The 15786-nt window shown below is 45.9% G+C and overlaps 1 protein-coding gene across 1 annotated transcript in view; it reads right to left on the bottom strand.

Annotated features, from left to right (window-relative positions):
- SLC24A3 (solute carrier family 24 member 3) overlaps positions 1-15786 on the bottom strand; it is a 113648-nt gene that overhangs the window by 28836 nt on the left and 69026 nt on the right. The window contains exons 5-6 of the mRNA XM_021543338.3: positions 11898-11982; positions 9968-10071 (exon numbers count right to left, since the gene is read on the bottom strand). Of these exons, the coding sequence (XP_021399013.2) occupies positions 9968-10071; positions 11898-11982 (189 nt within the window). The remainder of the gene's footprint in view (positions 1-9967; positions 10072-11897; positions 11983-15786) is intronic.

Below are 15786 nucleotides of genomic sequence, written 5' to 3'. Positions count from 1 at the left end.
AATTTATGCCCAGTGTAAAGTCTCTTTATGCAACTATTTACAAGTTAGAAACTTCTACATGAAACAAAAAAGCAGGCTTTTAAAGCCCTTGGGTCAAACCAGATTTCTACCAGCTGACAGTACATTTCAAGGCTCACAGACATAGATGAATGGAGATGCTTTCTGATGGAAATTTCCAAATGTAGGAACACGGAGCTGGGTTCATAATTCTATTCAGAGATCCTCAGTTAAATCTCACATTTTACATCAGTGTGCCCCTTCATTCTGATTGAGCAAATTTTGCAAGAAAGTTTATAGAACAATTGGACATCATTTCACTCATCTTTCAGGATGCTGCTTAAGGTCCTCTGCACTTGCTTCAGCATGGATGCATGCTGGTGGGTATTTTACAGCTGCAAACTTCAGCTCTGCACACAGAAGTCACATTACTGAAGCAAAGGACAGCCCTCACAGGAAAAGGCTCTGTCTCATAACTCTGTCCCTGGCCTAAGGGATGTCACCACATCTGTGAAAGGAGCATGCCTGGCCACAAGGAGTCAAGGTAGTCTTTCTCCTGTTCTTTAATATTCTACAATATCAAAGGATTTTGAAGGTGCAGGATAATATTTTCCCAAGGAATTTTCTTCAGACACCTGAACGAGCACAGTAAGATCCAGATGCCTAAGTGCAGCTTTCTAGCAGGGACCCACTGCATGGAACTGATAGACCAAGATCTTGTGGGAATCACGAGGACTCTTGCTCTGATTCTGGATCGGATTGTAGGGGAACGTGCTCAGGCCTGGCACCTGTACAGGCTGCTCACACTTCACAGACATCAGTGTGGGTCTCCCTGATGCAATAACTGTCAGGCAGTTAAATCTCAGATGTCTTTAGGGCCCAAGACACCTAGCTGAAGTTTCTCAACCATTTGATCCATGTGATACAGGGAAGCCACGCACATAAGGCAACTGTGCATCAAGGGTGAAAGGAGCTCATGAGCACTGAGAGCAACGGCAGTGCTCAGCCTGCTGGTCAGAACCACGTCCTGAGGCAGAACTACCGAGCTCCTGAAGGTCTAAATTGTGCCTTGCAGCCACCAATGACTCCACATAAATCTTAACATGCTGGAAGACACTGAAACTACAGATCAGCAAGATAGAAAAGAAAACAGGGACGCAATCAGCTTGGGTTAAAACATTATCAAATTGGAGTTTTAAATCAGTAATACTGTCATATTTTAATCCAGCAGTCAGCTCGTTTTGTGGGAGTTGAGCATAAGGAGGCATCTGCAGAGCCACTGATTGTCAGTGTGATGACATTTCCTCCTTTTGAAGTGAGTACCCGAAATCCAAACACCGGACAAGTGCCTCTTAGCTGTCCGTTGACCACTTAGTGGTGACTGAACTCAGTTCACCTGAGTTGAAAAGAAAAGCTCTGAAGTCAAGGCTTGAATGAGAGCATCCCCTGATGGCTCCACACAAGACACACTGAGCCTGCTCCCCTGCATGCTGCAGCATCACTCCTAAGGGTAAACTTACCCATAATAGCTACCTGGTTTCTCACAGGTAAACTTTCACCCTATAAAATCCTACATATAAAATTTACTACTCAGAATGCTTACTTCCCTTTTGATGGGCTGGAAAGCAGAAAAATCAAGATTTTCTCAGTTCTAGCTTGATTTCTGAGGCTTGTAACCACTAAAGCTGTGGCACTATGCAGCACACACCACCTCCTCCACTTAGCACACATGCGGAGATCAGCCACCAGAGGGAAAATCTCCCCTGAAATCAGACACTGGTGTCTGCTTCCTGTAGCACTGAAGCTGGCTCAGGGCAACCAGGACCTCAGTGTCAATATGCCCCATGCCTCAACCTAGGACTTCACTTTTTATCCTCTGTAAAACTGACCCTTCTCTCTGCTGCTCATCCAAATTGTTTTTCTGCTCTTAGGAGCATGGAAGAAGCTCTTCTCCCATCCAGGAGATATCCATAACCAGAGGCCACCCAGCTGACTGTTTTCCAGCCTGCTCTGCCCACAGCAGCAATGGGCCCAAGACAAAGCACATGTGTCAGAAAAGGGCTGCTGCTCCCTCAGCAAGGATATCTGTGCTCCTGCTGCAGGAGTCCAGAGGCATGTGCACTCCTGAGTATTCTGGCTGCTAAACTTCCAGGGGAAGCATGTAATCACTTCAATGTTCTTCAGGGATCTTCTTCACTCTGAGTTGTTTTGAGGGTTTTCTTCATCTCATGGCGAGTTCTTTGCTTGACATTCTCAAGCGCTGATCAGCTACTAATACTGCTGGGAAATGCTAGGCTTTGGAAGCAGTCTCCCTAATCTTGTTTTTCTGTTACCCTCTGGCACAGAAGGTCTAGCTTTTGAGGTATTAAGAACTAATAACCTAATTGGCGATGTAGAGAGGCAAGAATGCTTGGATTACAGTGTCAAAAGATTAAAGACAATCCCTGCAAGCAATTAGCCTTAAGAGTCTATGGAGGTCAATAGAGATGGTCCAGCAGTGAATCCACCACCATCAAAAGGCATCCAGAAGCAGAGAATCTGAGTCAGTCCTCATGCTGAACCTCTTTGATGTGGATTGCACAGAAGTGATTAGGAAAGCTCTTACACCAGGGATCTGGCTTTTGAGCACTGGTCTGTGCTGCCTGAAAAGCTGCTGCTCGCAGTGATACCTTGCAAGCCCCTGGCCCACAACAGCTGGCCAGCAGCGCACTGTGTCAGCCCTCTGGGTGAGCTGCAGCCAGATGTGCGGTGGAACCTCCTCGCACGCTGCTCCTAGTTTGCAGGAGCTACCCTCAGAGCCCAGCAGGGGCCTTCTGAAGCCTGTTGGGGTCCCCTTGAAAAAGGGCTGTGCTCCTGACACTACTGTTCTGCAAACCCTCAATGCAATTTCAAATCAGTCCCATGGTAACATAGCAGGATCTCATGCCAAAGCAAGAGAAATGACCAACTGTTGGCCACTGTTACAGGAAGCAGTGAACTCAGGTGGAAGTCTGGGAGAGATTTTCAAGGAATCAGGCTGGCCATAGTTTGCAGTTAATCCATGTTTTATGCATTCAGAATTATACAAAATTAAAAAGGGCTCTACCTCAGGTATCAGGGCACAATCTCTGCCTTCAAACTTTGCAGCTGATTATTTTGCTCAGCTCAGGTAATTCCAAGGACTTGGCCACCTGCCTGCTCATTCTCACTGGTCAAGGTATCAGTGAAGCATCAGATTAATGCGAGAGTGTGACAGTGCCTTACTTGTACTCATCTTTACATTAAATTAGGCTGTAGATCCACCTGTGGCTGTCAGCAAGAAGCCATTGTGAAGCCTCTGCACCTTTCCTGGGAGAAACACGCAGGACACAGTATCGTTTGGAGAGTGGCGGGTTCGTGGTGGCACTTTTGACATAATTCAGACAGACAATCAGACAAGCAGGTCCAACAGGATCCCAGAAGTGCCATCTCCCAGTACAGCAAGAGTCCTGATCCCACATCCCCTCCTGGCACACTGAACCACCCTGCTACACCAGACCTTTTAGACAGACTACTGCATGGAAAACCATTGCTTTCCTGTGCAGAGCCCCAGGAAAGCCAGGCAGGCTCTCCAGCAGGCAGCCAGCATCAGACAGAGAGCCCTGTGCTGGGACTGACAGCCAGCAGGACATCCTGGACTAAGTGATACTCCCTCTATACCCCATGGTCATGCCCGAATATCCGAGGACACTACAAGTATCCAGCTCAGTCTCCAGACCATAATTTTGGCCAAAGACCCCAGGGTTTCATGATGCAGCATTCAGGCTTGCCTGAGGCTTTGACCAATACTAACCACAACTCCTAGCTTCAGCAAAGCACCAAATACAAGCACAGGTCAGGCCAAAGAAAAATCCAGGCCTAAACATATCCATCTCTCTCAGGCAGCTAAAGCAGCCATGATCTAAGGAACCTGCTGTGAGGAAAGCCTCCTTCCAATTACCAGCCCCCTAATTTCACTTCTGGTTTGCCATTCTCTGCAGAGTTCAGTTGTCACTCTGGCTCCCAGTCTGTGCACTGTGCACCAACTCCATCTATTCTCATTACTTCCCCAAGAATATTTGCTTTTTTAGGCCTCTCTTGATATTTTCATCACTGCTGCAGCAATCTATGTGACATTCTCAGAATGGAAACAGTGGATACTCTCCAAACATCAGGACAAAGCCAGAAATATTTCCCTGTTCAACTAATTATATGGTAGTTATAATCATCCATGAGTTATTTGGACCAGCATATCTCTTTAGCTCAGATTCCCACAGTACTGAGGCAGCAGGACTCCAAGGCCTATGCTGGACCACAAGATCCACAGCAGAATTCAAGGATAGCTGTAGACAGGAAGGCGTGCATGGAGTAAATATCTCCCAGTCTCTTCAGACTAGCCAGTCCTTGCCAGAAGTAAAAAACAGATTTTATTATCTCCCTTGCTTTCACATTGTAAATTATTCAAGAAAATAGCCTACAAATGGTAGGTACATCCACAGTACTGATCTGTGTGTCAGTTTTGACAGAAAAAATTAACTGAAAATGGTGATTTTTTTTGGTGACAATATTAGGAAGTAGCCTTGGTTTGATGCGGATAGGAATCCATTTGCAACTCTTCTGATTGTCTTGGACAGCATCTCTGAATTAACGGTACCTCTCTATCCTGAAACTCCATCCACATCTCTCTGTCCCAGCTGCAGTCTCAGCACCTTACAGACCACCTGATGTTCCACAGCATCCTGCCATCATTCCCCTCTGATTTCCCTGTACCTGGGCTTTCATACACCACAGCCATGTCAGCAGCTTTAGGTACCCAAGGACCACAGCCTTGCCTTCTGCACTGCTTCAGTCTAACCTATTAGTCTGTCCCATGTCTGCAACACAGCCCTGTCAGCGAAAGACCAGGCTTGTGGTCACTATATAACACTGCCAGCACTAAACCCCAATGTGCCCTGGGCTGTGAGAGCTGTGAATGGTCCCAACAGTTAGCATTGAGTTCTCCTTAAACTACTTGTGGGGAGGGCTGCTCTTAGAATATCAGGTTTATTATAGATGGTGAAAGGTCTTGCTTAGAGCTGCCAGGCGCAGCACGTGGCAAGGTGCCTCAGCTGACACAAGGGTTCTGTGACCTGGACAAAGGAGAGCCTACTGAATTTAGTTTAATTGTTGAGGTAAAAGAATCCCACTGAAAAAGAATGAGGCAAGTCAGACAGTCATGGTCATCCTTTTCTGCTCCAGTATGTTGAGGAATGATACCTTGCCACCCACCAGACCCCTTGACAGAACCAATAACTGGAAGAGCATCTGTGGCACAAGCCAGCATCCCTGCTCCACCCAAAGAAGCCTGACTATTTCTGGGAAAGGTAAAATAGAGAAACTTGGACTCAACCAAAAAACAGAGCAGTTAAATACTAATTAACAAATCAAGCCATGCACATTCAAAATTACATGGTAATGCTAGAGTGAGTTGCAACTCATGGTTATACTGCTCTCACATAAGCACTTCTCAGCCTCCTCTGCAACACTGCAAAACGCTGTGGGTCAGTGCTGGGAGGATAGGATAGCAAGCAGAGAGCAGCAGAGCTGTGAAAACAAGATGGATCTGGATGGGGGAATGTCCAAAACCAAACAAACTCTGCTTGTGCTGGCCTGAATGAGAGCTGAATTAAGGAAGGACTGCTTCCAAGAATGCCATGTCCTTGCCACCAAGGACTGTGAAAGGGCAGGGGAAGGCGGGGAGAGATTGAGAAGCACAAACACAAGCGTGAGAGAAGACAGAAAAGCACGACCAAGGCCTGGAGGGGACCCTAGGCTAAGGTCAAGCTCCCCATACACAGCTGGCTTGCAAACATGGAAAAAGCCTGATGCAATCCATCACAATGAAGACAGCAGCCGCCTCGCTGCTATCCAGCCTATCTCCCCATGAATGTTGCTGGACTACTGTCTGAAGGGCTGCATCTGTTGCCATTTCATTCTCCCTCAGTGTTCCTTACCTCTTTGTTCACTCTTTGCCAGAAGGAAGCAAAGCAGACACAGCAGCTATAAAACAACAGTTGGGTTACATGCCTTAGCAGTTGCCTACCTGCAAGGAGATGTGCTAGTGTCCAACGTGTAGGGACATAGGAGGAAACAGCTGCAGACACATCCAACCTGCACTGCACAGGCAGGTGGGGAATGAGAAGAGCTCCTAACATATTTCTATATCCTGAAACCATCTACAGCTTAGAAGTTGCATCTACTGCCTGGATGAAATAAGAGAAATCCTCCTCTGGGTATGAGTACTATGCAGAATATTTCAACAGCCTGCAAGAAGAAAGCAGGAGGAGCTTCACTGCCACAGGCACATGGGCAGCACTCACTATCCACAGGGAAAACTTGAGCTCTCTCTCCAAACATGTCTTGGTCAAACAACTCAACACAGACCAGATGTGAAGTTCTTCTGCTTCTGCAGAGGCCCAGTTTAAGCTAGATTTGAAAGCTCTGCTTTTCAGAGTGTGGATGCTAGTTTAGAAAATCCAGCTTTTAGGGGATGGTTTTTGTCTGGCTATCAAACACACGGGGAGCCTGCATCCACTGTCACTTTTTTAATTCCTCCAATCCAAAATCTCTGGAGCAGATGAAAACAATGAAAAATACAATTTCCCTGGTTGCAGAGCAGACTCCTGTATCTCAAGAGGTGCCTCCCTGGCATGGCTAATATTAGCCATGAAGTCAGGCCAAGGAGACATAGAGCAGAGGAGTGGGGAGAACAGAAGGGATCAAAACCACTGGAAGAAAGCTGGATGATCAGAAAGCAGTTATGGGTAGATGCATGACCCAAGGGTGGAATCTGGTGAAAGTTTTTTTTCTCAGGCCTCAAGAGCTGGAGGGGGAGTGACGAGAGAAAACACCATCATACTGGCAAGAGCAACCACTAAATGTTAGGAGATGTAGTTAAGTCACTTGCTTAGTTCCAGATAAGAACAACCCCAGGGATGAGGGCAGGGCTCGGGACAGAGGCATTCTGTGTGGTGCCCTGTGGAAGGAAGCAGGAGTGAGGAGGAGTTCATATGGCTCAAGGAGCTGAATGCTCCCAAGGAGAGCTGGGCTGTGTGGAGACTGACATGGCCACCCAAACCAAGGCTTTCCAGCAAGGAAAGCCCTGTGGAGCAGCAGGAGCAGCACCCAGAGCCAGGACACACGAGCATGCCACAGAATGCTATGCACAAGGGGAAAGAGCAGGCCTGTGCCAGCTCTAATTGGCCCCTAAAAAGACAAGTTATTATTTTTTATTTAATCTCTCTGTGCTTTGTTTCCCCATCTTTAAAGCATCCATTCATCTCACAGAGGTTTGGGGAAGATTAATTAACTGCTCATCAACTGCCCAGGTACAATAGCGATGAGATTGGCAGAAGTTCAAGAGGAAATTAATAATTCTGCCATTGGAACATGGCTTGAATAGAACCTGGTAAATAAGGCAGAAGGGCACAGAGTGAACAATAAGAGAAAACAAAATCCTGAATATCTACTCACTAAGTGAGTCCATTCTGTGTGCAGAGGTAGGCAGGGAAGCCATGGAGAACCTGGCAAGAGACCTAAAAATTAAAGCTTGGATAATAATGCATGCTCACCAGGGAGGCAAATTAAGGGTGCACAGGGAACCCTCACACTGCTATTTTCTAACTTTTCAATGTTTGACTTTCAACCTTCACAATGCTCTTTCAATGCCTTTTTTAGGTGTGCAGTGTCACACAGAGGCATGGGCACGCTTCCCTTCTCCTGATCCAGAAGTAGAATGCTTATTCTGATTTATCCTGAAACGTATGCACATACAGCCAGTAAAGGCTTGGAAGAATAAACAATTATGGCTGGTGCTCAAGCAAATGCATACCATTTTTTGTGGCTGTGCATTTGTTTCTTTTTCTAAACATAGTGCACATAACCAAAACCAGTATTTTCTTAGTTTTCTTAGGCCAAAGAAGAATATATCCAACAGAGCACATACAAACTACAACTTAATTTAAATATAAAACATATCCTGGAGAAGGCTGGACAGTATTTTACAATTCAACTGTTTACCAGTAAGAAACAAAAAAAAAAACAAAAAAAACAAACAAACAACAACAAAAAAAAACCCCACACAACCAAAAGAAGGCTTTCGGAAAAGCAGAAGGCGGCCAGAAGGCCCCTGCAGGTCTCTGGGATTCCCAACCCATGGGCAATACATCTGAAAATCTGAGGGCTCCAGCTGCTCAGTCCACAGGTCTGAGCTCAAAAAAAAGTCCTGGAGCACAGCAAGCATTTTGACCAATAACCAGCCCCCAGGCTCACCTGGCAACTCACTACTGAGATCTGGGTTCCCAAGAGAACAGAAATCTCACCAACAACCAAATTTACCACCTATGTTAGTGCCTCTGTAGAGACATTGTTGATAATAAAACCAAATTCTTATTCATACGAACACAAACAAATAATGAATCACACCACTAAGAGGGAATGACTTTTTGGTGAAAGACTGGGAGTGGGAAACAATAAAAAATATAAATTGATCCAGAGTTTTATCTAAAACATTGCAATTATTGCCACTGAAATTTCTTATTTGCTCACTAAAATCACAGTTCCACATGGTGATGTCAATCATTCCAGTGCTCACCCACCCTCTGAGGGTTAGACTGCAGCAAATAGAGGTTATGTGACTTGACAAAACCACACACAAGTCATGAGCAAAATCTCAAGGAAAACAAAGATGGGGCAAAGCAGTCAAAATCTCAATGCTTGGCTTGAAAGAAACTCACAGACTATGCTTAGGATGACTTGAACTTCTGAAAGCTACCATGGCTGAAAGGCTGAAGATGTTTTACAAGAGCACTTTGGCTGTGATTTATCCTTCTGAAACAACAATCTCCCACCTGTAAAAGGCCTCTCGAGAAGACTGACATTCTCTGTCAAGTCCCAAACTCTAGCAGGCCTTTTCCAAAGCTGTGGTTTGTAGCCATTTTTTAGCAGGTCTGAAGCATGCAATCAATACTGCGGAGAGTAAAAATCAGAATTGGCTTCTCTGCCATCATTAACTGCTAGACAGTTAATCACTTTCATTTCCATGAAAAAAGCAGCAGGAAGGAGGAAGTCCTACTGATGACAGGAGAATACCTCTGGGGACAGAGCCTCATGGCCTGAGAAGGCCTTGGTCCTTAAAAATTTACCTCAATTAACTGGGTTTTCACAGTAAGAGTTACGCAAAACCACTGACACATTGAGTATCTGTAGCTGCCAGCTGCACGTTGCATGCAAATCAGGAGACATGCAATTAAAAAGTACTGCTGTGACCTTATCCTGAGGCCTTCTCACACTGAAAATGTTCACCTTCAGCCTGTAGAAGTTCACTGCTAATGAAAACAGAACTGGATCATAAGGAAAACCCCATCTCTCTGCAAGCTTTCCTAGACTGAGCAAGGTCTCTTCTCCTCATTTTTTCTTCCATTGCCCTGTGCTGCTAACACAACCCTGCTTCTCCTCTTTACAAATAAGTGTGCACAGTAACATGTCAAAGAACACTTATGAGATTGTAAAAATACTTAGCATGTTGGCAAGTGCAAAGGCAAATGCACATTCAGGTATTTAACAGTCAATCATGTCTGCAATTCAGACAGCAGCTCAGATCTCATAACTTAATTGCTTTAATTTCAGATTAATAGCTTGTGTTGTCACGAGCGGTTTGACATGCTGGAGAACAGTCACAAACTACACAAGGAGCAAACAATGAAGATTTATTCCTCTGCCCACCCACACACTTTGGGCGGCTCAAAATGACTGAGCTGACCTTTGCTGCTCTGTTTTCCATTTCAAAAATGCATGAGGAACAGCACAGGGCCCTATTAAAAACAGCAAAGCCAGAGAAATTTGTGGCAAGGTGGTGAACCTGGCATCTGATTTTGTAGTACAGCCAAGGCACAGGGTGAGGCAGAAACTATAAGGAATCATTAAATGCTCTTACCTGTCCTGCAAAAAGCCCACACATCCCAATAATACAGAGGATGTTGAATACAGCCGAGCCCACAATGGTTCCAACGCCTACGTCTCCTTTTGTGATAAAAACACCTGAAAAACAAGAAGCTGTGTAAATGGGAAAGAGCTGAATTTTTTCACATAAAATTGCAGACCTTACACCCTATTAATGAATCTAAAGGCAGGTACTAGGCAAACTGCAGAGAGCTGCTTTCTGAGGGGACCTGGATGGATTCTGTGATGGAAACCAAGCACCTCAGGCACATCCAAGTTACCAACTTCCTGGTATTGCGACCCAACATTATGGCAATACACACCACAAAACACTGCAAGCTCATGGTAGCAGCTGGTGTGACACAAATCTGCAGGAAACCATCTCCCATAAGATATTCCCTGAGCAGTACTCTGCTCCTTCCCATATACCCATCCCAACTGGCTTCAGTAGGGTTGAAGCTTCAGTAGAAGATGAAGATGATTCAGAGCTGTCTGGCCACAGCTACTCACAAGCCAAGTGATGCCTCTCAGGATGAGTTATGGGGCTATGCTACAAGGTTTTTTCAGAGCTCTTCTGTCAAATTTGGTTAAAATTGGCCAATGAGGTTAATGGTGAGCGAGATGAACAGACACATGCATCACGGTGCCGCACAAAATCCTTTCCTTAGAAAGTAAGCCTAAAAATAACACTCCATCTCCTGCTAGCTGTCAGTCTGTTTAAATTCACCACTTGGTTTTAAGGTTCCAACACTATTTATCTGGCCATATGTAAACTGGCCAGTGCACTTTACGTACTTTTTCCAACTTCATCCTTTTCTCAGAAACACAGAAGCACTCACCTGTCAAGTGACACACGGCACCTGGTGGGTTACACCACAGCAGGAAAATGATCCTGAGGACCATCAGGGCTTCTCTAAGTCACCTGGAGGAACCTGGTTTTATTTTTACCCTGGTACTGCACCGCCTTTAACCAAAGAACAATGCCAACTTGGTCCAATCTACGTTCCCAAATGATCTACATTACAAATTTGCTTGTGTCATCAGACCTCTGCAGAGCACACAGCTTTGCATGAATTAACTCCTGCTCTGCATCTGGTAGCTGTGACTGAAAGACAAGTGTCTCCTAGAGAAAGTATCTGAGCTGAGAACTAATTCTGTTCCGTGATGGAGAGCCCTCCATACCTTCCCAGCTGCTGCCCTGACGATTCCCCGCCAACAGAGATGCAGGTGAGTCAGACTGCAGGAACACTTCACCCTGGTAAGGTGGTTAGGTAGCATATCAGTCTGTAACACTGCCTGCAGTCCCCCTGCCCCACTGGTGTGAAGGCATCGAGAGTTTCCTGGGTTACGCACACTTAAGGATGGCTGAATATCCCTTCATCACACTTCCCATAAGCAGAGAGCTGCTTTGGAAATGTGATGCTCTGACCAACCTGTTGCTGTAAGAAAGCATTTCAAATCCTCTTCTCCTCCCTACTGTGGCTTTTCCAGGGAAAAGCGGTGTTGGAAGACTAACCAGAGGGGAGGTGATGGCAAAGAACTTGGCACTGAGGACATGAACAGTGTGCCAGGGTATCAGAGAGGGAAATCTGGGGGAAATCCTTTACCACTGTGCCCTGGAACTGACGTGGCAGATGGGGCAGGAAAGTAGACAGGAGAGGACAATGCCATAGGTGAAGCCTGGCTAATGGGCAGCTATGGTAAAGTGCCCACTGGACCTGGCTTGGCAGGGTCACATCCAGGCCCTGCTGTGAGATAATGGTACTCCCAGAGTCGCTTCACCTGGTGAGGACTCCCCACCGTCAGTGCCATGTGTGCCCAGAAGGGATTACAACAAAACTTGCAGGCATGCAGCAATCCCATTTCAGCTCTGAAAACAGCCAGGGAAATGTGCAGATTTTGGGAAGCAGCAGTAGGCTCCTTACCTATGACAGATGTGAACAGCTCGGGAGCAGAGCTTCCTGCTGCCATGAAAGTTGCCCCAGCCACATCTTCACTGAGATGCAAGCGCTGCAGAGAAACACAGTCACTGATTACCACACTGAGCAGCTGAAGGAATTCAACTCTCAATGTTAAACTGTCTGCTGAGAGTGGGTACCTGTAAAACTTTGTATAAACAAAGGTTATGTATAGGGGAAAAGCCACCACAGGCACTGGCTACTGAAGTGAGCATCACCTGACAGAGAGGGCAGGTTATGCTAGTGAAACTTTTAGAGAAGAGGGAAAGATCACCACTCCAGCCAACAGGGAAGGTAGCTTCACAACTCATGGGTCTGTCTGCTCCACAACCTCAGCAACATACACCTTATCTTTACCAGTTTCGCCTGTAAAGGGCAAGGCTAGGGCTCAGGCTTCATTCACCTCCAGCCACCTTCCCTGGTACAAGTTATGCCTTGCTTTACCCTCTCCTTACCCTCTTTCTCCTGGGTCATATCACTTACTTCAGTTTACCCTTGCCCTACCGCTTTTCTCCTGGACTACATCACTTACCTGTCCCTCAGCAGTATCCAGGGACTGTCTAAAACCAGGGGCTTCTGGAAGGGAAAGGACCCACTGTTCTATGAAAACTTCATCAGCATATGCTACTTCCAAAGATTTCCTTGGTTAATGACACCCTCTGTTGTCTGCACTCCCACTGTTCCATCTGCACCAGTTCCCATGGACCCAGCACCCATCTGCATCTGCTCAGCAGATGCCACAAGGCACCTTCCCCTGTTGAAGAGGAGCAATATCCAGCTCCTGCCATATGGCCACCAAGCTGTTACTACACCATAGCAAGAGCTGCTGCTGTGGGAGCACAGGAAAGGCAGCCAGGAGCATGGGGATGGCAGCTCAGGGTGGTGGGAAGTGTCCCTGGCAGAGCTGGCTTTTGAAGCAGCCCTCCAGCCTGGCAGGACACAGGAAACCTCCCTCTGTCTCCATTCCCCTGCAGCACTGCACTGCTTCTCTGCTGTTTCATCCTTGCCCAAGTACCTTTGCACAGAGACAAGAGAGCAGAAATCCTCATAAGCAGCCTTTTCTGAAGATTCCACAATGGGTATTCCTTGCCCTTAAGGGAGGGTAACTCTATCCACTGCCCATACAGACATAACAACCCTTTGTACATAAGTTATGGGGAACAAGGAAAAAGGACAGGATGTGCCCTCACCAGGAGTGCCTTTGAAGTGGAAGACCACAGCATTGCTGGAGTGCTATAAAGCTTGTGGAACCCAATAAAATACAGCTTTATGGAAAACGATTTTAAACAGGATTAAAACTATCATGAAAGAAGTTCACAGGACCACAAGCAGATCCCCAGAGGCCAGGTTCTTCTGCAGGATGCTCTGTGAAACTATGGAGACATCCATCCTACAATACCTGCTGGAACTCACGGTGCCTCTTGAAAGCAAAGCCACCAGCCAAGGAAACCAGCTGTGCTGACTTCTGGAAGGGGTGGTTTAATTCAAAGCTACAATGTGTGCCCTTGAGGACAGTTTCTAGAGAATTCACTGAAATGCACATGATGATTAAGCTGATACAACAGAGCAGAAAACAGCACTCTGTATAGACAGAAAAAACGTATTTGCAGAAAAATGTTTGCCACTGATATAGTGTAAACTACCAGGAGTGGGGCAGCCAGGCAAGTGCAAGCAGAAACTGCTTTAGAAAACAAAATAAAATTAGGGTTTTTTTGTAAGTAAGTCTGAACTAACACCGAAAGTGAAAATCTACCATAGCAAGTGTTCTGGAGCAAATTCCCATGTCAACACACATTTGGGAGCACAAACACCTTGTTGGTTCAACTCAACAACTGCTTCCCAAACTAGATGAAGCTAAGCCAGAAAAAGGACATTTGTTTTAGAATTAGACTATCTAAACTCTGAGAAGATGTAGAACAACTACTGGCAGATCTTCAAGGCCAAAAAAGTCTTCGGGCGGGAGGCCTGAATCCTTGGTGCATAAAATACATAAGAATATTTTAATGTCTCCAAACATCATGGGGTGAGAAAAGACACTTCTGGGAGAGAATCAAGCAGGAGTAATAGCACAGTAAAAGTCTGATCTATTTATGTGACCCATTTTGATAATCCCTAATGCACAGCACCTTTTTCCTGGACAGCAACTTCTCAATACAAGTACTCCAGATCTGGTACTCAGTTGCTAAGCTTTCTGTTTTATACACAGTTGAGTAAAAATTGTTATTGTCATCTTATTGGTGGTGCTGGATAACAGAATGATTCAGAACCACTAAGGCACATGAGGAATTGTTGTGTACCATTGAGAAGACAACAAATAACAAAACAGCAGAGATCTAAACAAGTGAAAACTGCCTTCTAGGGCACAGGGTGTGTAAATACTGCAGTAAATCACACAGAGAGGGTGTTTTCTTTTTAGACATCGGATGTCTGCACAAACCCAAGCATATCTGAGAATTTGTCAGAAGAACAAATGGCATTGTAGGGCTGGCACTTGCTAGACCAACTTCTGGAGAAGGCAAGACACACAAATCCTGCATGTGCAGAGAGTTAGTGATCATAAAAGAGCCCCTAGCTTGTGACAATGAAGTTTACCACCAGTGAAGTTGCAAACTGGTAACACCACACACAGTGTTTCCTACTGTCATTTGTAAACACAGTCAAGGATCAACTTTTCTACTGAGCAGTGCAGGAGACAGAGGCACAGGGAAGCGATGGAGCTTGTCCATGGTCAGTCAGAGCCCCTGGCAGAACTGCAACAGGAACCAGTGCTCCACAGACCCAGATCAGGCCTCTGGGCCATGAGTGGGGCACAATTACTCATGGGCAGTAATTAACAAGTGCGCAGACGAGAAATAACAATCTCCCTCCATCTTGTGTCTCCCCGTGTCCCTCTGCATGGCTGGCTTGCCCTTGGGCATATTAACAACACCCCAAAATGCAAGCCTGTCCTGGACACTGCTTACACAGCTCACGCTTTGTTCATCCACAGACACCTGAACTAGCTTCTAGAGCCACATTTCCCAGTGAGGTTCACTTGTCTGGGAGAGAGGAGGTCAAAGAACTCAGTGTGTCTACATTCCCCAGCATCTCCTACCCCCATGTCCACACCAATGTTCCCTCTCCTGAACCTTGCAATGGGGTTCTCCAGATTCAGCCCCAGAGGGTGCAGAAGCAACTTTGCAGGACAGAAGCTCCTGCCTTATGTTGTTACCTTTTAGTTACCTCTATATTTAAGCACCAAAAAGTGGAATTTCCTGAGGGCTTTCTTCCTTGATGATGCAAAAAATGTCCACACAGCAGGGTGCTGAATTTCAAATATGAGGTTAGTCTAGAGACAGCTTACATCAGTGCTGTCAGCACAAATGACTTGTCCTGTCAGCTTCCACACCTCTCCAGAACAGCCCACACCCTGACAGGTGACTTTTGTTCCCAGGCACATGAACAGGTGTCTTCTACAAATGACATGGACCTCTCATTGCCAAGACCAACTATATTCTCCACACACAAAGATTTCACTGCATGGAGCTGAACAGATACAGCTTGCAGTAATTTTGGGCACATGGTCTGTGTTCACTCTGTGACTGTCTGAGATATTTAGGTGAAAATGTGCCCCTTGTCTTCTAAAATTTAAGCATCCTGACCTTACCAAAGAGAAGCAGAACCTGTTGTAATTGCTGGAAGCATTCACAAGCTTCTTTACAGCTGACCTAGTTGTCCCTGCTGCTTTAAAACTTACACCCACACAATACAAGGTCTGACACTCATGACTGTGAGTACAGGGTACAAGATCCACAGTTTCTACTGGGGTAAATTACCAGAGGTTTTAATTTGTGTCACCTAAGGTTAGGGCCTGGTG

Source organism: Lonchura striata, chromosome 3 (assembly GCF_046129695.1).
Source record: "Lonchura striata isolate bLonStr1 chromosome 3, bLonStr1.mat, whole genome shotgun sequence".
Taxonomy (NCBI): domain Eukaryota; kingdom Metazoa; phylum Chordata; class Aves; order Passeriformes; family Estrildidae; genus Lonchura; species Lonchura striata.
This window is presented reverse-complemented; position numbering and strand designations above follow the sequence as displayed.